This window comes from Heptranchias perlo, chromosome 6 (assembly GCF_035084215.1).
Source record: "Heptranchias perlo isolate sHepPer1 chromosome 6, sHepPer1.hap1, whole genome shotgun sequence".
Taxonomy (NCBI): Eukaryota; Metazoa; Chordata; class Chondrichthyes; order Hexanchiformes; family Hexanchidae; genus Heptranchias; species Heptranchias perlo.
This window is the reverse complement of record NC_090330.1, coordinates 20,445,903-20,469,375: the sequence shown is the minus strand read 5'-3', so window position 1 is coordinate 20,469,375 and position 23,473 is coordinate 20,445,903. Positions and strand designations below refer to the sequence as shown.

The following is a 23,473-nucleotide window of genomic DNA, read 5'->3' as shown; positions in this document are numbered from 1 at the left end:
AGAGATAGTAGAGGGAGAGAATGAAAGAAAAGGACATTAAAGGCATGCAAAAGAAAAGGGCTGGGCATGAGAGAAAAAGAATGAAAGAACAAGAGAGAGAGCAAGAAAAAAGAGTAAATCAGAGAGTGTGAGATAAAGAGATAAAAAGGGAGGGGAGAGGGAGGTGCAAGGGAGCAAAATCCCAAATACAGAGAATACTTATACTGATTCCCTATGCTTACCTGTGGAGAACGGACATGTGGATGAGGCTTTAGAGAGGGGAGGCAAAAGATCTGGAGGGGAGGGGGATTGGGAAGTCTCTCTCTCTCTCTCTCTCTTATGCACTTGGTGGAAAGAGGAGACTCTCGTGTGTGGAGGAGAGGGAGAGTGAATACTCCTTCATGCAGAGAGAGAAAAAGGAGAAACAATAAAGAAAAAGAAAATAAAAAGCCACAACAATATAACCTTTTAAGCTAGTTCTTTGAATGACATTCATGAGAAGCAGCTTCGCAGAAGTCTCAATGATCAGATCATAAGACCATATAGCTCAAAGTACAAATAGCTGAAAAACTCTGACTATCCTAGCCTAAAGTCTTTCTGACTGACTCAAGTTCAGCTAGCTCACATGCAAACTAAATAATAAACTCCATTCACTGGCATGAGGTTAAACAAGAGATTGCATGCGCAGGCCAACAGAAAATATTAAATATGCATTAATACGTAAGTATGAAAAGCTTGCTTTCAAAATTGAGATGTGGGAGGTCCACATCTGTGTTTCCTCCACATTATAAAGTCAATTTTTTTTCTCTGCAATTTGTATCTCTCAGTCAAATGGTTTTTCATTTATGCTTTTACATTTAAAACAAAGAGAAAAAAAAACTTACAAGAAAACTTCCTAATACACTTATTCAAACTTATTTAAACTGTTAGGCACTGGTTGCTACAGAATTCCCATAGCCATTAGAACCACTTAAAACTAACATTTACTTCATTCTAAGCAGTTACAGTTGAGAAAAACTATCAAAGGATTTAAAATTTCTATTATAAACAAAGCAAAGATGAAAGTAATCATAAACATTTAGTGGAGTATGGGGAGGAAATAGAGTTTATCCTCCAAATTGCCATTCAGTAACTTCTGCTGAAAAACATGCATATGTTGACTTTGGATGAGGACTAAATGGTACAATTTTAAAGGGGGTGCAGGAACAAAGAGGGGGGGGGGGGGGGGTTTCACATTCATAAATCTTTGAAAGTGGCAGGACAAGTTGATTAAGCCGTTAAAAATACACATGGGATCCTTGGCTTTATGAATAGAGGCATAGAGTACTAAAGCAAGGAAGTTATGCTAAACCTTTATAAAAGACTGGTTATGCCTCAGCTGAAGTATTGTGTCCAATTCTGGGCACCACTCTTTAGGAAGGATGTCATGGCCTTAGAGGGGGTGTAGAAGTGATTTACCAGAATTATACCAAGGCTACAGGACTTCAGCTTTGTGGTGAGACTAGAGAAGCTGGGATCATTCTCCTTAGAACGGAGTAGGTTAGGGCAAGGTTTAATAGGTGTTCAAAATTATGAGGAGTTTTGATAGAATAAATAAGGAGAAACTTTTTCCCTGGCGGATAGTTAGTAAACACAGATTTAAGATAATTGGCAAAAGAACCAGAGGAGAGATGAGGAGCCATTTTTGCTTAGGCATCAAGTTGTTATGATCTGGAATGCACTGCCTGAAAGGGTGGTGGAAGCAGATTCAATAGTAACTTTCAAAAGGGAATAGGATAAATACATAAAAAGGATATATTTTTAATGCTCTGGGGAAAGAGCAGGGAAGTGGGACTAAATGAATAGCACTTTCAAAGAATAGGCACAGGCATGATGGGCAAATGGCCTCCTTCTGTGCTGTACAATTCTACGACAAGATTGGGTTAGGTTGTGATTCCCCCATGGATGAATTTACTTTACATTTGTTCTTAGAATACGGGCAACTTATTGCCCCTCCCTACTTGCTCTCTGAAGGTGGTGGTGGGCCTTCTCGTTGAACCACTACAGTTTTTGTGGTGATGGTACCCTGCCAACACTCGTTGCCTGGCCTCAGGCTTGAAGAATGGTCATTTAAGCGGGCAATACCTTAATTTTTTGATGGTTAATAGGCAATGTTTTCTGACAGACTTTTAAAGATACCAGAATGCACTTCATTAAAATTGGACATTTATTATTACTTTTCCACTGAGGGACAAGAAGGTGGAATAATATTACAAAGAAAAAACAACATTCAGCAATTGTAACATTAACCTTCCAATTTTCCGGCAAGCAAAGCAAGGTTTTACCTTACACATTGGGAACAATTTTACTAGTCCACATAGCTGGTGGGTGAGGCACCTCCCTGGGAGTGTAAACTTATAAAATTACCCAATATATTTACTGTGAAACGGTAGTGTTCTCATAGTCCCCATGCACACTCACAAGGCCCAATTTAAAGGCTATCAAATGAAATGCATATTAGTCATCTCCCTTGTAATGTTTGTCAGCCATATAATCGTAAAAACTTTCCATTGTAAAAGAAATTGCTTGGCGAATCTAGTCAGAAAAGTCACGGCTGGAGAATGAATGACTCACTGCATTGATAATAGTAGACTTCCACCATCAACACATCTGAACAGGAAGTTCTGTCTTACACTGATAGAGCTGCCAGCAGATCAAGCAAGGCCTTCAACTGTAAAAGTACTAGAATCATAGAAAGGTTACAGCACGGAAGGAGGCCATTCCGCCCATCGAGTCCGCGCCGGCTCTATGCAAGAGCAATCCAGCTAGTCTTACTCCCCTGACCTTTCCTTGTAGCCCTGCAAATTTTTGCCTTTCAAATACTTATCCAGTTCCCTTTTGAAGGCCATGATTGAATCTGCCTCCACCACCCCCTCAGGCAGTACATTCCAGATCCTAACCACTCGCTGTGTAAAAAGGTTTTTCCACATGTCACCTTTGGTTCTTTTGCCAATCTTAAATCTATGTCCTCTGGTTCTTGACCCTTCCGCCAATGGGAACAGTCTCGCTCTACCTACTCTGTCTAGACCCTTCATGATTTTGAAACCTCGATCAAATCTCCTCGCAACCATCTCTGTTCCAAGGAGAACAACCCCAGCTTCTCCAGTCTATCCATGTAACTAAAGCCCCTCATCCCTGGAATCATTCTAGTAAATTTCTTCTGCACTCTCTCCAAGGCCTTCACATCTTTCCTGAAGTGCGGTGCCCAGAACTGGACACAATACTCTAGTTGTGGCCGAACCAGTGTTTTATAAAGGTTCATCATGACTTCCATACTTTTGTACTCTATGCCTCTATTTATAAAGCCCAGGATCCCATATGCTTTTTTAACCGCTTTCTCAACCTGCCCTGCCACCTTCAATGATTTATGCACATAAACCTTCAGATCTCTCTATCCCTGCACCCCTTTTAGAGTTGTGCCCTCTAGTTTATATTGCCTCTCCTCGTTCTTCTTACCGGAAATATATCACTTCGCATTTTTCTGCATTAAATTTCATCTGCCACGTGTCCGCCCATGCCACCAGCCTGTCTATATCCTCTTGAAGTCGATCACTATCCTCCTCACTGTTTACTACCCTTCCAGGTTTTGTGTCCTCAGCAAATTTTGAAATTGTGCCCTGTACACCCAAGTCCAAGTCAAGAAAAGCAGTGGTCCCAGCACTGACCCCTGGGGAACACCACTGTACACCTCCCTCCAGTCCGAAAAACAACCATTCGCCACTACTCTCTGTTTCCTGTCCCTTAGCCAATTCAGTATCCACGTTGCTACTGCCCCCTTTATTCCATGGGCCGCAATCTTGACATAAGCCTACAGTGCGGCACTTTATCAAATGCCTTTTGAAAGTCCATATACACCACATCAACTGCATTGCCCTCATCTACCTCTCTGTTACTTCATCAAAAAACTCTATCAGGTTAGTTAAACACAATTTGCCTTTAACAAATCCGTGCTGGCTTTCCCTAATCAATCTACCACTAATATTTAGATTGTTTGAATAGGGACTAAAACTAGAAAAAAAAATACACAGCTATCCCCATGTAAACCCCCAGATAACTTTTCCAGTGCCCAACTTTACCCTGAAAATAAATTCTTGCCTCTGCATATAAATTAATACTTTTTCCAAAATCCGAGATTCAATGAAATGATAACCATTTTATGGTAATTTATTCAAAATCTCTTTCACCATTATTTCTACTGTTCAAAATGAACTGCATTCAATCCAGTCCCAGCCTACACAGAATATAGTCGATGGATAGCTGGGGATATGAAACTGAGATTGCGGATTGGCCGCCCATTATAGAAACAACCCCATTTGCATTTCTATTGTCACGAGCGGTTTCTATAATGGGCTGCTGATCAGCAACGCTGGTTTTGTGCCCTGGCAGCACGTTGACAATCCGGAACAGATAGATCGATAGATAGATAGCTCGATAGATAGATAGATAGATAGAATGGCATATGCATGCACTTCCTGTCGTCGGACGTCACACACCAATACACATTTCTGCATTTCCTTTTTTTTAAATAAAAGAAACAAAAACATTTGCAATCTGCAGAGAAATTCTTGACTACTCTTAGTGAGCCTTCACCGTTACCATCATTTTTGAGGCACTTATTCCAAACGCCTTTTGTAAGGTTGACAACACCTGCTGAAATCAACTAATGTTCAGGATATAACCTGCGGCTCATGAAACAGTTTTGTCCATCATATTTGGTTTCAATTTAATCATGTCCTCTGTAGTAATACTCAAGTAAATTACCGCTTGCTATGTGCTGATGCAAATGAATACATTACCTCATGTTAAGGGGATCTACATCTAAAATTTCACATTACTGAGGTCTAAGAAAGAAAGAACTTGCACTTATATAACGCCTTTCACAACCTGAGGATGTCCGAAAGCGCTTCACAGCCAATGAAGTACTTTTGAAGTGTAGTCACTGTCGTAATGCAAGGAAACACAGAACCCAATTTGTGCACAGCAAGGACTCACGAACAGCAATGCAATAAATGGTCAGATAATCTACTTTAGTGATGTTGGCTGAGGAATAAATATTGGCTAGGACAGTGGACGATGTCTTTGTTTTCTTCGACTAGTGCTGACGTTCTTTTACGTCAACCTGAGAGGGAAGATGGGGCCTTGGTTCAAAGTCTCATCCGAAAGACGCACTTTGACAGTACAGCGCTCCCTCAGTACTGCAATGAAGTGTCAGGCGATTTTATGTGCTCAAGTCCCTGGGGTGGGACTTGAACCTATGATTTTCTGACTCAGGGGCGATACTACTGAGCCAAGGCTGACACCTTAATGACCAAAATACACTTTCCTAATTGTTGTGTCCATCATACATCTCCTGCATTTCCTTTTAGGAGAAAAAAAATGACTTTTTTTGGGAGTGGAGGTACAATGTGCATGCAAAAATGACATTTGATTGGCAAAACTAAAAGAACTGAAACAAAAACAGTGAAAAATAGTCCCGGAGAGTTTATTATCACTATCACCAAGCCCTCTTACCTGTACTGCGCCAACTCAACAAGTTATCTAATTCAATGAAACATTAAGTAGGTAACACCCACATTCTTCTCCTCAATCACATTGTGCTTTACCAGTCACATTGTAACTGTAAATGCCTAAATGAATACCAACAAGCAGATGGCAGAAAACTCTAATATAAAAATAGGATAATCATTTTAAACATAATTTTCACAGATCCAACAGCTGCCCAACTTGGTATTTGCAACATGCATAATATTAACATGCTGTAATAAAGTTTAAACAGCTACCATATTTAGTAGTCTCCTTTTGTTCACATCATATCACATTTTGTTCACATCAATACACATTTGAAAATTTACAGTTTAACATATTTTTCTTCACCTTTAAAGCCCACAAGGCTCCTTTGCCTACATGTAGGTATCATTTTCTATGATTTGCACTATGATATAAAGCTTTTTATTTCTAATGATCTTACTTCCCCTTTCCTTCCATTCTTAAACTTTTTAAAAAGAGCTCCCCAGTGGATAGCTGCACCACAATGTATGGTACAGTACTAAATTAGATAGACCAGGAAGACCAACAGCTGAATTCAGCTAATTCAGCATAGGCTATGATCACATCCAGGTCAGCAAGTGGAGACTCTACAATTGGTTTCAATCTTCCAAGGCTAGGAAAGAGGGGGTTAAGTAAGTCAGGGCTCCTATTCCTTATCACTATCCAGTGAGCTCTGCTCAAAAATGGATGTGAAGATGTCAGGTGGGGAAAGGATCAGGATTGGCTGTGATTGCATGGCAGCACCCCCTCCTAAAGTCAATGTTCACCATCCAGGCTCACACACCAAGAATATAGAATTGGATGAGGTACTGGAGGGCTGTCAACACCCATGGAAACATGTTCCAATAGAAGTCAGTCACCACTTTCAGGAGAGGAAGGAAAAATTTCCAGAGGCTGCAGGGATCGTATGTTCCTATGTTATTTTCTAACCCTTAAATTTTAGAAGTCGGAGATATGCATTTGCCTCTACTATTCCTTTTTCCCTGAAAGATTAACTTCCGTTAAAACTTCCTCTTCTGGCAAAGTTACAGATCCACTCATTGCATCGCAGATAGTACAGAGTATCACATCCACAACTTTCAACAGAGCAAATTTCCACAAAAGAAAAAAGTCAACCCAAGCTGTTCTCTCCTAGTGCCCGCTCAAGAGCAGCATTAGCAGAGGACTGGAAGGATATCAGCTGCCTGCCCTCTTGGGGTAAAAGGGATATGATGAAAAAAATTGTAAAGATAGATTACAGGTACACTAGGCCTTCCCTATAGCTACATCTTATGTAATGTGTGCTGCTTGTGATATCTTCTCAAGTAAAGGAACCATACTGAGCGCATATTTTTCAATACCATCTCCAAAGATAGTTCCATATTATAAGTAATGCGATATTTCATTGTGTTGCTGGCCAATTTTTTTTGAGGGGGTGCAGCTAAAAACTGTTTCAAAAAGGAGTATCAACACTAATTAGTTGAATAAGAAAAATTCAGATATAGGGACTCAGGAATTCAGCACAATCTATAAATAATTAACGCAGCTATACCACCATGTTTATGCCAATTCCCTAAGTCACATGGTCACATTAATCACCACTGAACTCATATTACACTAATATTTATATGAAAAAGATCTGTGATCAACTGTTAATCTAAAGTAATTCCTGTGGTATGCTAATGTTGTAACAGATCACTTTGTTGCTGTTCTCATCGGGTAATAAAAACATACTCCATTTATTCAATTCAAATACCTTCCATTAGATGATCACTTATATATTTTATCTTTCCTTGATTGTCTAAAATTTTCATATTTCAGCCACTTGAAAAATATTACAATTACTATATATACACTAGTGGATCTCTCGCGGTGCTGCACACAGAAAGTCAGGACAAAATTAATTTTGCTGAGTGCGTCGATGATGCTGTAGATATATGAATGGGTATCTGCAACTTCTGGAGTCTTTGAAGCTCCATGTAGTGATATAACTGTGCAGCTGCATACATGACTGTGTGACAGGTAGTTTTATAATGGGGAAATCATATTGCGACACCATCTAGAGACATAACAGAATTATAATGCCCAAATAAGGAATGTATGACACACATAGCAAATATATTAGATATTACTAACTTTCAGCCAAGAGCCATAATTCCACATGTGACATGCTAGTTGGCTACTCTCAAACCCACCATCAAGTGTTATCTTTATGTGGCATCCGGTCTGGCAGATTGAGCGAGATTACCAAATCCAAAACCTGACAAGGAACACAGCTTAAGAATTTAGGGACCACAAGAATACAGATAATAGTAAGTTTGTTCCCGTTCAAATATCCTTCCATTGAGCCATATGGTACAAAATTTTGTGAACGTGTCTTTTCCTAGCTGCAATGATACCTAATGATACATGGGTGGCTCTGTGCATTATTCCAAGCTCAAAGTGAACTACCTATGTTTGCACTGCTGAATCCTAGTATAACAACCCCTTGATGGTAATTTTTAAAAATTTTTGTAGTTATGCTCAGATATTAGGGTAAATTTGCTCCACAGAGGGGGCAGTGCTTTGCGGATGATGGGTACAGTACATAGAATCAGGCCCAGTTTGCAAAGCATGATTATGGGGGGCACAGTGGGGCCGCACTACAGGCAAGCATTTGCATCATTTAAAATTAATTTTTATTAGTGAGGGCTCATGCCAAAACGTGAGACTTCAAGGATACAGCATGCACATTGGGGGTCTTGGAACCTTAAAAGAGAGATCACAGTTTTAGTGATTGTCCTTCTCCCTTTCAAAGCCATCGTCAAAACCCTCCTACTCAGGGTCCATATATGATTTAGATGAGGAAGATTAGTTTATGAATGGAAAATACAAGGAAATGACACCCAATGCATTTTCTCCACGCCTGGGACCCATGTTTATAGACCTCTCCCATCCACATGTACCTCAATATGTCAGAAGAGATAGTTTTCACTGCCTCCACTTCAGAACAGGGGTGGCACTTCCAGCAAAAGTCAAGATAATCATATCATTAAGCATGCATGGATCTTGCCAAGCCATCGTAGCAAACAACTGCCATATTAGGCAATCTACAGTGCACAAGATATCAAGTAAAAAATGCTTTGTTCACAAGGGGCAGCACCTTTATCAGTGTCCCTATGACACGAAGGCATCAACTTGGACAGGGTGCAAAGCTTTCATCAGGTGGTAGGATTCCTTCAAGTGCAAGACACTGAAGATGGCATCCAAGTGAACATCAGAGCACCTCTCATCAATCACATGGTCTACATGAACATGAATATTCAAGCGGCATCTGGCCACAGAAACATCATTTATGCATGTCAGTGGCTTTTATCCAGGGAGCAGTCATAATGCCTTTATTATGTAACAGTCCACATTGTCTGCATTTTTTTTTTAAGAAGGGGAAGAAACACTTGGAGGATGGCTCTAGGAATAACAGGACTGATCTCTCTATCTATGCTGACTCCACTGAGTAATCCCAAACAGCAGAGGAGCACGTCGGGCTGGAAGCCTTATGTTTGCTGTTCCTCATATGCCATCTCCATCTGCAAAAAAAAAGTGCTGTCCAGCTTTGGCACAAATGAAAGATTATATGCAAAAGGACAATGGCTGTATAAGTGGAATCTTCCAGAATGTGCAAGATTTTCTAGCTTAGCTTTGTGCCCAACAAGAAATGCGTGCAAAAGCGAGGAGCACACTCACCTGTGTCTCGGTCCTGTTAGCAGCAAACTTGTTCGTTTGCAGCCAGGTATGAAGGATCTGGTTGACTGCATTGAGTCGGTTGGCACCTCCCTCCATGGAGCTGGAACCGACTCTTTTACTGGTGAGTGGCTTTCAGCCCCAAATAGGATCACACTCCTTTGGTGCAAGGATAGCCTCCAACTTTTCACATCGGCCTACTGCGACATTGTGAACAATTAGTCCACTTCCACTACCACAAATTTCATTCCAATGCCAAGCTGCAGTTTTTTTTTAAAAAGAGCTGTTGCCTGGCTGGATTTTATGTTACTAAGTCAACTGTGTTATAGGCTAAACTAGGCAATTTTTTTAAAAAACTAGTCTCGTCAGAAAATTTGGCATGACAACCTCCTAGTTGCCGGCACAGGTAAGCCTACAGCATAAACCAGCTTAACCCCATTTTTGCCATTGCTGCAAAATCAGCATTACTATGTCAAGCATTGTGTGTGTCAGAACCTGTATGCATGCACACAACACTCTTCCCACTCCCCCAAAAAATTATACAAGAAGTGGATGTCACCAGTAAATGTTCCAACCCTTTGTAACAAGTGATTTATTTTATAGTGAGATCAATTTGTAATGCCAAATTGGATGAGTTTACTCTGGCAACTAGAAGTCAGGTTTAAGCAGATATGGGCAATACTATGCTACTCTAATCGCTAAAATAAACAAATTGCAAAATGTCCTTATAGTTCAAAATTAAAGTTTGAAGTAAGAAAATCCATGTTGGTGTATGGGTCACTATCATTAGAGCCATCACTAAAGATGGTGATTGTATGTCAAAAATTTGAAAAATCTGGATACATGCATCATTCTTGGCAATATTCACAAAAAACTTGCCTACTTTTTCCAATACTCAAAAACAATATTTTGGCCATCTTGGTACATGTACATTTGTAATTATTGTTGGTAATATTTATACAATACAGACTTTCATATCATGGGTATTACTCATATAGTACACTATTGTTGGAAATATTTGCACAGCATGGATACTTGCAATTACTGGTAACATTGTACAGTATGCATGAATGGTAGCACAGCCTAACAGTCTGGGCTGGATTCCCAGGAGCTTGGCAGCGTAAAGTCACACTGTTTATTGACCAATCACCATAACAGAAAAATCTGTGTATGTGCCCTGAACTGAACCGAACTGAGCTAAACGTCAGTGTAATAATTGTGAGCATGAGCTTCCCCCTCCTGTCCAACTCCAATCTCTTACAGTTCGGGCGCCTTAAGAGAAGAGAAGAAAGAACTTCCATTTATATAGTGCCTTTCACAATTTCAGGACATCCAAAAGTGCTTTACAGCCAATTAAATATCTTAAAATGTAGCCACTTTTGTATTTGTAGAGAAGCACAAAAGCAAATTACACACATCAAAGTCCCACAAACAGTAATGACCAGATAATTTGGAGGTGTTGGCTGAGGGATAATGTTGACTAGAACACCAGGAGAACATTCCCGCTCGCCTTCAAATAATGCCGTGGGATCTTTTATGACCACCTGAGAGGAGTAACGGGGCCTCGGTTTAACGTCCCATCTGAAAGACGGCACCTCGCACAGTTTAGCACTCCCTCAGTACTGCACTGAAATGTCAACCTAGATTATAAGCTCAAGTCGCTGGAGTGGGACTTGAACCCACGACCTTCTGACTCAGAGGTGAGAGTGCTATCTCTGAGCCAAGGCTGTCACTATACACACCACTTGTGCTGTGGAGAAACTAAAAAGTGAACGTGTGCGGAGGGTTAACTGCCAATGCACATATGGATCATTATTCTCTCCAAAGCCATTTGAAAACCAGACTTTTTCCAATACAAAAATTACCAGGTAGCCATCCCAAAACCAGAAGCATAGTCACACTAACTTAAATCAAGACTGGTGGTGGGAAGTGAGGACTCTGCTTAGAGGTGAAACAGAGACTCACAAGGGCTGCTTGAGATCCGTGGGCCATATAATAAGAACTCAGATCTTTATCATGTGAACACAAGTACTGAAAGTATGAGTTGGATTAATTAACCTCCCATGCGTGTGACGATTGTAAAGATGAGTCACTTGTCGATGAGTAAGTATGGTACACTGCTGAGGTCGAGTGGGTGGAACTGCCAAAGGGATGAAACTGGTTCAAATCAAATCATCTCACCTGATTACGGACAAAAAGAAACAGGTTTGAAACTAGTATCAAACCAGAAATTCCAAATTTGGGCAAGTCAAGTCAACTCGATTATTTTCAAATTAAACCTATTTTGGATAACTGAACAAGCTAAAGAGTCTCGATTGAAAATAATGAGATAGTAACTAGATAGTATACTAGATAACTAGGTGTTTTGAAAAAAATGTAATTAAAATGTTCACAGCAAGTTTTTTTGCAACCCAAACCTACAAACTGTACAGTCACTGAATTAGCTCAGTGCGCATCACCACTCAATTCCAATTAACTCTGTCGACTGTGTAGACATAGGTGTGCCTAGAACCACAGGGTGCTGTCAGACTGGAGCCAAATATCTCCACGGCTGTTAACCAATTTTGTGTTATATTTCTGCAATTAGAATGGCAGCTGACCACTTTCTACTTTAACCATTGGCTCGTGTGGAGCATAAACGCCGGCATAGACCAGTTGGGCCAAATGGCCTGTTTCTGTACTGTAGTTTCGATGTAACTCGTTGTATAACCTGGGAAAAAAATGATAGCTTCAGCCGCGTTAATACTGCGGCCTTTAAATTGCAAGTAGGAAATTAGAGCTTCTGAGTGGCATTGGTGCTTGGGCTTTCCCAGGAGAAGGAAGAACTTGGCTGGCTTTTGAAGGGAGGGGGTGAAAAGAACAATGGGAAGATAATTTACAGAAGAGAAAAGGGGTTAATCTCTAAATTGTTCAAGCCCACATCCTGCTGAGTCAACCGAGATGTAGCACTACTGGCCACCCAATCCTTCTGGCTGAAGATAATATGAATGTACGGGTGATGGGAAATGCACTGCGAATGGAGAGCTACTGGGAATCAAGGCACTATCTGCCAAAACTGCAACTGTAAACGGTAATCACGGGACTAGAACCACAATTACCTGAGTAACTGAACTATTGCTCATCAGTTTGGGCAAGGCGAGACAAGACACTTTCATGCTCATTTAAACCAGTGAAACTGAAATGTGTAGGTACTATGACTCATTGCAGGTAACACTGCTCATCCTGGCCCCATGATTACTGCTAACACTCCTATCATCATGATAGACACAACACAGCAAATTTGTATCAATTACGTTTTTTTTCCTCCCTCTCTTGCATGTGTCCTATATCTGACAAGCTTTATTGGGTTTTACTGCATTGTAACAAAGTAACAGTTTCAGGCAGGAGCAGACTGTTGATCCATCTAGCCCACTTCTCCACAGTATTCCCTTGGTGTATTTCTCATAACCCCGAGTCCCATTTCTGATGTAACTTTTAAAGTCACTAAGAACATTTCTGCAGAACTAAAATACCAAATTAAATATATTGTGATCCAATAGCAATTCTTTAACGGCACATCTGATGACCAGCCTTGACGCCATTCAGTGCTATACATAAAAAAAGGCCTGCACACAGGCTTTCCCTTATCAACACACACTATTAATTCTTTAGGTATTTTATAGTCATCCTAAATTTATCAGTAAGCATCAGTATTACTGGCTTGAGAATCAGGAGCTACAACAAACAGATTCAGGCATACAGACTTCGATCATAGGTAGTACTAACAGATCACCTTATTAGAAGCAACAATAAAATTGTCTGCACCAGTGATATTTGAAAGTGAAAACAGCATGTTGCATCAAGTAAAAAAAATACATTTACTCTCAAGATAGGGATCATCTTTAATGCTTAAAACATTTTATTTTCATTCAGCTGTCAAAAGATTTGATTTCTGTGTAACGGCATTTATTTGTTCATTCCCACCAATGACCACACCAAACCGAATTTTTCATGAGCTGAAGTAAAATCTGACAATTATGTTTTCTGTAGGTTCTTTTGCTTTCCATATTTCCTATGATTGCAATTAATTAACCACCGAAAATAAGCTATGGGCTTCGGAACAGGTATATTTTCATTCAACAGACATCTTTTAGTAGGACAGTGGATAAATTTCTAATTAGGAAAAAATCTTTGAAAATTACTCAACTCACTTTATCATCTGTGGGGAAAGGGGCGGGGGGGGGGGGGGGAAAGGAGATCAACTTTATTTTTAATTTTGTGCAGGAATGCTTCTCCAATACTTAAAGCTTTCCAACGATTACACTTTTAAGAATAGGTTTCTTCTTGTACCCAGCTTAATAATAGAGGACTCTTTAAGGCTTTTTTTTAAAAACACAGATAAAAACAGTTGAGTTGTAAGGGAGAGGTGACAGGTCTAAACTACCACCTCAAATAACATGAAGCTGCTCAACACACTGACTCTTTTCCAAGCTCAGACATGACTGATCAACACGGTTTTATGAAAGGGAAATCGTGTTTAACAAATCTATTAAGAGTTTTTGTGAGGGCGTAACTAGCCGGGTAGATAAAGGGAGACCAGTGGATGTAGTATATTTGGATTTTCAAAAGGCATTCGATAAGGTACCACACAAGAGGTTGTTACACAAGATTAGGGCTAATAGGATTGGGGGTAATTTTTTAGCATGGATTGAGGATTGGTTAACGGACAAAAAAGAGTAAGAATAAACGGGTCATTTTCGGATTGGCTGGTTATAACCAGTGGGGTGCCGCAAGGATCAGTGCTTGGGCCTCAGCTCTTTACAATTTATATCAATGACTTAGATGAGGGGATCGAGTGTAATGTATCCTGATGATACAAAGCTAGGTGGGAAAGTAAGCTATGAGGAGGACACATAGACTGTAATGGGATATAGACAGGTTAAGTGAGCGGGAAAGAAGGTGGCAGATGGAGTATAATGAAGGGAAATGTGAAATTATCCACTTTGGTAGGAAGAGTAGAAAAGCAGAATTTTTTTTTAAAAGGTGAGAGACTAAGAAATGTTGGTGGTCAGAGGGATTTGGGTGATCTTGTACATGAATCACAGAAAGTTAACATGCAAGTATAGCAAGCAATTAGGAAGGCAAATAGTATGTTAGCCTTTTTTGCAAGGGGGTTGGAGTATAAGAGTAAGGAGATCTTGCTGCAATTACACAGGGCTCTGGTGAAACCACACCTGGAGTACTCTGTACAGTTTTACTCTCCTTACCTAAAGAAAGATATACTTGCCTTAGAGGGGGTTCAACAAAAGTTCACTAGATTGATTCCTGGGATGAGAGGGTTGTCCTATGAGGAGAGATTGAGTAGAATGGGCCTATATTCTCTGGAGTTTAGAAGAATGAGAGGTGATCGCATTGAAATGTATAAAATACTGAAAGGGCTTGACAGGGTAAATGTTGAGAGGCTGTTTCCCCTGGCTGGAGAGTCTAGAACTAGGGGTCATAGTCTTAAGGTAAGAGGTCGGCCATTTAGGACCGAGATGAGAAAATATTTCTTCACTCAGAGGGTTGTGAATCTTTGGCATTCTCTACCCCAGAGGACTGTGGGTGCTTAGTCGTTGAGTACATTCAAGACTGAGAGCGATAGATTTTTGGATATCAAGAGATATGGGGATTAGGGCAGGAAAGTAGAGTTAAGGTTCATGATCAGCCACGATCTTACTGAATGGCGAAGCAGGCTCGAGGGGCCGTAGGGCCTACTCATGCTCCTATTTCTTATGTTCTTAAGGGCCATTTGGGAGAGTGGTGGAGAGCAGAGGGAAAGAGAGGTGAAAGAAATGTCTTTCTTTACATTTGGATGCACCTGTTCACTCAATGCCAGAAGTGGGGTATAATGCAGCCTATCTTTGTGAACATTTTCCACAACAAACCCTGTATTTATGCTCGAATGATGTGCTAGAATATAATTGTTTTAACAAATGTTAGCAGTTTCCAGTTACTGTGCTTTGCAGCTAAATCATTTTCTTAAATCAGATTCTAAACATAGAAGATTAGAGACGAAATACAAAATTCTCCAATACCTTTCCAGATAAAATGTTCTATTGCACAGGTATACTGACAGGTATACTGTTTTGTACTCAATCACTACTGTAAGTTTATTCCGTTCACTTAATAAAGTTGGTCATTCAGTGGTCAGATTTCAAGACTGTCCGAAGGATCCTCAACGTTCATAGGTGGTGAAGTTGTGTTTTGCCTTTTTCTCTGAGGTTGAATTTTTTTTTTTAATTCATTCATGGGATGTGGGTGTCGCTGGCAAGGCCAGCATTTATTGCCCATCCTAATTACCCTCGAGAAGGTGGTGGTGAGCCGCCTTCTTGAACCGCTGCAGTCCATGTGGTGAAGGTTCTCCCACAGTACTGTTAAGTAGGGAGTTCCAGGATATTGACCCAGCGACGATGAAGGAACGGTGATATATTTCCAAGTCAGGATGGTGTGTGACTTGGAGGGGAACGTGCAGGTGGCGTTGTTCCCATGTGCCTGCTGCCCTTGTCCTTCTAGGTGGTAGAGGTCGCGGGTTTGGGACGTGCTGTCGAAGAAGCCGTGGCGAGTTGCTGCAGTGCCCTGTGGATGGTACACACCGCAGCCACGGTGCGCCAGTGGTGAAAGGAGTGAATGTTTAGGGTGGTGGATGGGGTGCCAATCAAGCGGGCTGCTTTGTCCTGGATGGTGTCGAGCTTCTTGAGTGTTGTTGGAGCTGCCTCTGACCTGCTCTTGTAGCCACAGTATTTATGTGGCTGGTCCAGTTCAGTTTCTGGTCAATGGTGACCCCCAGGATGTTGATGGTGGGGGATTCGGCGATGGTAATGCCGTTGAATGTCAAGGGGAGGTGGTTAGGCTCTCTCTTGTTGGAGATGGTCATTGCCTGACACTTGTCTGGCGCGAATGTTACTTGCCATTTATCAGCCCAAGCCTGGATGTTGTCCAGGTCTTGCTACATGCGGACAGGCACTGCTTCATTATCTGAGGGGTTGTGAATGGAACTGAACACTGTGCAATCATCAGCAAACATCCCCATTTCTGACCTTATGATGGAGGGTAGGTCATTGATGAAGCAGCTGAAGATGATAGGACAGTGTCCTAAGACCAGAGGAACTCCTGCACCAATGTCCTGGGGCTGAGATGATTGGCCTCCAACAACCACTACCATCTTCCTTTGTGCTAGGTACGACTCCAGCCACTGGAGAGTTTTCCCCGATTCTCACTGACTTCAATTTTACTAGGGCTCCTTGGTGCCACGCTCGGTCAAATGCTGTCTTGATGTCAAGGGCAGTCACTCTCACCACACCTCTGGAATTCAGCTCTTTTGTCCATGTTTGGATCAAGGCTGTAATGGTCCTGGCAGAACCCGAACCGGGTATCGGTGAGCAGGTTATTGGTGAGTAAGAGACGCTCGATAGCACTGTCGGCGATACCTTCCATCACTTTGCTGATGATTGAGAGTAGACTGATGGGACGGTAATTGGCCGGATTGGATTTGTCCTGCTTTTTGTGGACAGAACATACCTGGACAATTTTCCACATTGTCGGGTAGATGCCAGTGTTGTAGTTGTACTGGAACAGTTTGGCTAGAGGCGTGGCTAGTTCTGGAGCACAAGTCTTCAGCACTACAGCCGGGATGTTGTCGAGGCCCATAGCCTTTGTTGTATCCAGTGCTGTTTCTTGATATCACGTGGAGTGAACTGAATTGGCTGAAGACTGGCTTCTGTGATGGTGGGGATATCGAAAGGAGGCCGAGATGGATCATCCACTCGGCACTTCTGGCTGAAGATGGTTGCAAACGTTTCAGCCTTGTCTTTTGCACTCATGCTGGAATCTGCCATCATTGAGGATGGAGATATTTACAGAGCCTTCTCCTCCCATTAGTTGTTTAATTGTCCACCACCATTCATGACTGGATGTGGAGGACTGCAGAGCTTTGATCTGATCCGTTGGTTGTGGAATCGCTTAGCTCTCTCTATAGCATGTTGCTTCCACTGTTTAGCATGCATGTAGTCCTGTGTTGTTGTTTCACCAGGTTGGCACCTCATTTTTAAGTACGCCTGGTGCTGCTCCTGGCATGCTCTTCTACACTCCTCATTGAACCAGGGCTGATCCCCTGGATTGTTGGTAATGGTAGAGTGAGGAAACTGCCAAGCCATGAGGTTACAGATTGTGCTGGAATATAATTCTGCTCCTGCTGATGGCCCACAGCGCCTCATGGAGGTTTTGAGCTGCTAGATCTGTTCTGAATCTATCCCGTTTAGCACGTTGGTAGTGCCACACAACACATTGGATGGGAAGATAGGATTTTGTCTCCACAAGAACTGTGCGGTAGTCACACCTACCAATACTGTCATGGGCCGATGCATCTGCGACAGGTAGATTGGTGAGGACCAGATTAAGTAGGTTTTTCCCTCGTGTTGGTTCGCTCACCATCTGCCGCAGGCCCAGTTTGGCAGCTATGTCCTTCAGGACTCGACCAGCAGTGGTGCTATTGAGCCACTCTTGGTGATGGACATTGAAGTCCTCCACCCAGAGTACATTCTGTGCCCTTGCTACCCCCGGTGCTTCCTCCAAGTGGTGCACAACATGGAGGAGGACTGATTCTTCAGCTGAGGAGGGCGGTAGGTGGTAATCAGCAGGAGGTTTCCTTGCCCATGTTTGACCTGATGCCATGAGATTTCATGGGGTCCGAAGTCAATGTTGAGGACTCCCAGGGCCACTCCCTCCTGACAGTATATCACTGAACCACCACCTCTGGTGGATCTGTTCTGCCGGTGGAACAGGACATACCCAGGGATGGTGATGGTAGAATCTGGGATGTTGGCTGAGAGGTATGATTCTGTGAGTATGGCTATGTCAGGCTGTTGCTTGACTAGTCTGTGGGACAGCTCTCCCAATTTTGGCACAAGTCCCCAGATGTTCGTGAGGAGAACTTTGCAAGGTCGACTGGGCTTGGTTTGCCTTTGTTGTGTCCAGTGCCTAGTGGTCTGATGCTGGGTGGTCCGTCCGGTTTTATTCTTAAGACTTTTTGTAGCGAGATTGTCCAACTGAGTGGCTTGTAGGCCGTTTCAGAGGGCAAATAACAATCAACCACATTCACATCACATCAAGAATCAATCATACATAGGCCAGATTGGGTAAGGACGGTGGGTTTCCTTCCCTAAAGGGCATTAGTGAACCAGATGGACAATCCGATAGTTTCATGGCCACCATTACTAGTACTAGTTTTTTTTTAATTCCATTTAACTGAATTTAAATTCCCCAGCTGCCGTGGCAGGATTTGAACTCATGACGCTGGATTATTAGTCCCGGCCTCTGGATTACTAGTCCAGTAACATAACCACTATGCTACCGTACCCGTACTACATGCTCTTAACAAAGTAGAGTCAGATAGAACAGATTATGTTCTCTCCCGTAGATCTCCAAGGCTAGGAAGATCAAGGTACAGGATGTGATCACAGTGTCAAAAGGAAAACAAAAACAAAAAGGCAGATTCAGAGAACAACAGTAATCTGATCAGAAACCCCTGCCAACCTTCAGCACCTCTATAACCTAGGCCATTGGGTAAAAATCATTATAAATCTTCCTGACTTAGAACAAAAATACTATGACAGTAACATAAAATTGAAGTTATGAGAACAAAGATACCATTGTCACAGTGAATGATTACTGAAGTGTACTTAATAGTCTGCTGTATTTAAAATAGTTCTTTTTTAAAATAAAAGAACTGTATTTCACAGGTGCAATTACAAGTACAGCTGGAGCCAGCTAACATCTGCACCTGCCTTGGTTCCAAAACAACAGTGAGTAGAGGGATATTTTGCAAAAAGTCCAGCGGTATAAGGTTTTGTCAGTGTTGTAATTTACAAGACAGGTAATCCCCACCTTTACAATTTAATTTATATTCCAAGCTGACAATAATATAAACATTAAACAGTTCAAACTGGTTCAAATGAGTCAATTCTGAAAAATGTGTTATTTTCCAACCTATAAGGAAATGCATCACGGCTTATTGTGGCTGTTTTGCCGGAAGATGTAAAAATAACGAACCGTTCCGCTAGCTGCTGCTGTTTTTTTTTTGCTCAACAAAGGGTATAGCACAATTCACTTGACAGAAACGTCAAATCCATTTCCATTCTGATATCAAAAACAACACTGCGACGCATACATAGAAAGTAAAACTACAAAAACACATGAAACTGTTCCAAGTTGTTGTAAGTCACGAGAGAAAACGGAAAGCTGACAAAGGAACAAGTCACAATCTGATTCGGAGCGTTTCTTATTTATCGAATCCTTTTCCTTCGCATGTTTTTCCCAAATCAATTTCCCCCTCTCCAAAACATGTGCTAAAAAAATAACAGCGTCGGCTCTGTTTCCAGATGAGAGGCGGTAATAAATTACAAGGTCGCTTTCAACTAGTTACGGTCTTTGCGTAACTTTTGGTCCTGTCAATGAGTCACTCTCTGTCTGTCACTTGATTCACCGCTCCCAGAACATCAAGCTCGCCTTCCCGGAATGATCGACAGCGGGCTCGGTCCTATCGGAGCCGCGGGATGCTTTGAAAGTCCTGGCGGGTGACATATCCGAGCTAATCAGATCAGAGTATGGGCGGGACGACCGATTAGCAGGTTAGGGTGCGGCGTGAGTGACAGACGCGTGCGATAGAGATTGAAACAAAAACATTCGGGGCAGACTCGCAGATGCGCTCGGTGGATTGTTGCGTGATTCATCGGGCAACTATTACTTCCATTACTGACATTGTACAAACGACTAAAATCCCCCAATCAGCCCAGATAAAACACGGCAACAGACTCTTTTCGCTTAATTACAAAAAAAACAAAAAGATGTCCTGCTTAAGTATTGTAATATTCGGCACAAATGTTTGCCCAAGATTGGAGACCACTTACAGGCATTTGGCATAGAGTACGACATGATTTAGCTCTAGATTATGGAGCTGTGCGAGTTACAAACTTCAACGTGAACGCGGGGAAGTCATTTAAAATCACGTTTATGAAATGCCAATGATTGTACGATCCAATCAATCGCACTTTTTGAACCGGGGCGTATACAGTCAGGTATTTTTGGCAGCAAATTTTAATTGTACACATATTTACTTAGTCCCGTTTAGATGGTTCAGCTAGGCGCTACAGATATACGTTAATGTCTTTCTCTTTAGAGATGCTGACTGATCTGTGTATTTCCAGCAATTTGTTTTTATTTTTAAAAAGATAGATTTTTGTTCCTTAATAGCCTTTAGAAAGGCTACCTGTTGCGTCGCGACTTACCTATATTACATTGCCATGCTGATCTGGGTTCAACTAATACTTCATGGGAAACCCAATAGCCACTGAGCAATTAACAGGAACTCTAGAGATTTCCGATATTCTCCAACTTCTAATCCTCCTCTTCAAATATAAACCGGTGAGAAATTAAGAATGTAAATAGATGCTACTTATGGGGAAGGAGGCTGTAACCTGGTGCCAGTCCGTAGTGTCCCCTCCCCTTCAAGAAAACATTTTGATAACGATACAGAATATCCACCGCTAACCCATCCAATGGCACAAAAAATCCTCTATTTGGTTTAGGGAACTTGGGACATACGTCAGGCAATATCGATTTATTTACAAGTCACTTGTTTTACAAGGCTACATAAGTTTGACGATAATTTAAAGTACAATGACAGCGCATATTTAACAATACAATATTTCCTGTCCTTATAATCGTGCTTTTTATTTATTCCTGGCATGTAAGAGATGCTATCTATTTTTTTCAGTTTGTATTTGGAAATCTATCGTGAAACTGTCAATGTCTGTACAAGCGCAGCGCGATCCCGTCCGTTTGCGTAATGGACAATTCCTTGATTACTTAAGTAGCCCACACTAGATTTGTTTTGGTCACACATGTGGTATTCTATTGAACATAACATTATTCCACTCTTTAAAACAAGTGGGAAAATATGAAATTATAATTTCTTACCGCTGCGGACTGCACAATCCACGGTTAGTATTAAAATATTAAAAGTTTAGTTTTTTTTTACAAATACCTTTTACCTTCCTAAAGGCGGAATGTTTAAACTCTGTCAGATCTTTGAGAGACTCACTATTATCATCCCCATCTGACTTCCTTCCTCCTGGACAACAACTGGACGTGGAAAGTATAATAATTTTACAATATGCACAAAAGGGAGCGTGAAAATTTTACAAAACAATCTGGTTTTTAAATATAAAATACAACCAATTCAATTGTAAGTTCGCGTGAACAGTGACCTCAATTTAGATTTAACTAGTTTTAAAAGACAAGTTTGTGAGTTTTAAAAGAACGAAACAGTATTTTGTTCCCACCTTCCATCCAGCAGAGCTATTGCTGTCCCCTTTATCCTTGAAGTAGGGCACGCTCCTGACCATCCAGTCGTAAATCTGGGACAGGGTGAGCCTCTTTTCCGGGGAGCTCTCGATGGCTTTGGTGATGAGGTCGGCGTATGACAGGTTCCCCCAAGCGTTTCTCCGGGACGAGCTGCTCTTCCTCTGGGCTGCAGAAGCGGCACCGGTCGAGGGGACTTGTTGCTGTTGATGTTGATGGTGACAACCATCCTGCTGCTGACACTGGAAGTCACCACAGCACTTGGGTCCCAGAACAACAGGCTTCTGTTCGAAATCCTCGTCCTGTTCCTCTAACACAAGAGCCGGCGAAACCGAAGCACTCACCCGGCCGGCCCCTTCCGGGGTCAGGTTGAACTCGTTCTGCCCTTCTTGTTTCACCGAAGCCGGCGATGAAGTGCAGCTGAAATCTGGCCGGGGTAAAGGCCAGGTGCAAGAACGGGGCCGAGAAAGCGGCTCGAAATCGGGGTCGATCTCTACGACTTGTTGCAGTGGCGGTGCCTCAGCCATGATTCGGTATTACTTCTTTTTTATCCTTCCCCCCCCCCCTCCTCCCCACTTTGCACAACACACGAGGAGAAAAAGAAAAGCACAAGGGGAGAGAAAAGTTACTTCGTCACTTCATAAATAGGCAGCAAAAAGAAAAGTCACTTCTGACAAAAACGATCACAAGTCGTCGAGGCTCCAAAAAGAAACTGTGACTTCAAAAAAAAACACAAAGCAGGAACCGAGCGAAGAGCTGCGACACTTTGACAAAACACTAATAATAATGTTCATGACCCTGCCGTACCATTTGTCCTACTTTCCTTTCCTTGCAGAGACAAGCACTGTATTGTACTACGCCAAACCCCGGCCGAGCCACCTAACCTGATAGCGATACGTACAAAGGGGAGGAGGAGACAAGTTGATGGGCGGACGGCTGCTCCAATCACAGTCGCGGTTTGCGGTCAAGCCGGTGACATGCGACCAATAACGCACCGGGAGAGGCGGGGACTTTTTTCTTTTTTTTTCTCCCCGTTTCAAGTTAGGTTGATGAGGAGGAGCTTGTTGCTCACAAAGTCCGCCCACCAACACGAGAGTTACGTTGAGTAAACACATGGCGGGGAGCTTACTCACACATAAAAACAAACACACACACACTGCCATTTTGACAGCTAAATTGGACTTTATTCCAGAAAAATACAGCAATTGGGGGGAGGGGAGGATATTTTAAGTACCCATTAACAGGGAAAAAGGTGTTTACACCTATTGCTCGGCGGGCAAGCGGAAAAGCTGGCGTTGCAAAATACAATCGACGATGCTGTTTATTCAATCATGAAATTAAAGTCGACATCTAATTTGTTTTTATTTTTCCACATAGTATTTGAAGCCCTGCAACATAAATCTAACATAGATTTGGAGAGTGCGTGATAGTCCAAGACTGAACGCCCTGTTCTTTTGCAGACCTGTTGTATTTCTGGAACAGTGGTTAACCGACTCAAATATTGACAGATTGATTTTTTTTCCCCAAAAACTGAGTCACTTCCACACTAACAAACGGACCAGACACTCGACTGCAGTTCTGAAATTAATTCAATCTGGGGTTTGTTTACTTGGAATATATTCTGCATTTTGTGGATTGTAACTGGATCTATGAGTTCAATCTGAGTTCACTCTAAATTTGTCTCCCATATCAATACGTTTTGTGTTCCACCCCTCTCCCTCCGCATCCCCGTTGGAAGGGGAGATCTATACTGTTAGCTGCAAACTAAGAGATTTGGACGCACTGACTAAAAACAACGATGTTACTTAGTAATAGTCATTCATTTTGGACT

The 23,473-nt window shown here is 41.8% G+C and overlaps 1 protein-coding gene across 2 annotated transcripts in view; it reads right to left on the bottom strand.

Moving 5' to 3' along the window:
- LOC137322812 (forkhead box protein O1-like) overlaps positions 1-22,498 on the bottom strand; it is an 84,486-nt gene extending 61,988 nt beyond the window's left edge. For both annotated transcript variants that reach the window (XM_067985894.1, XM_067985893.1), the window contains exon 1: positions 21,624-22,498. In XM_067985894.1, coding sequence (XP_067841995.1) covers positions 21,624-22,169 — 546 coding nt within the window. In that variant the 5' untranslated portion in view covers positions 22,170-22,498. The remainder of the gene's footprint in view (positions 1-21,623) is intronic.
- Positions 22,499-23,473: the final 975 nt, after the last annotated feature.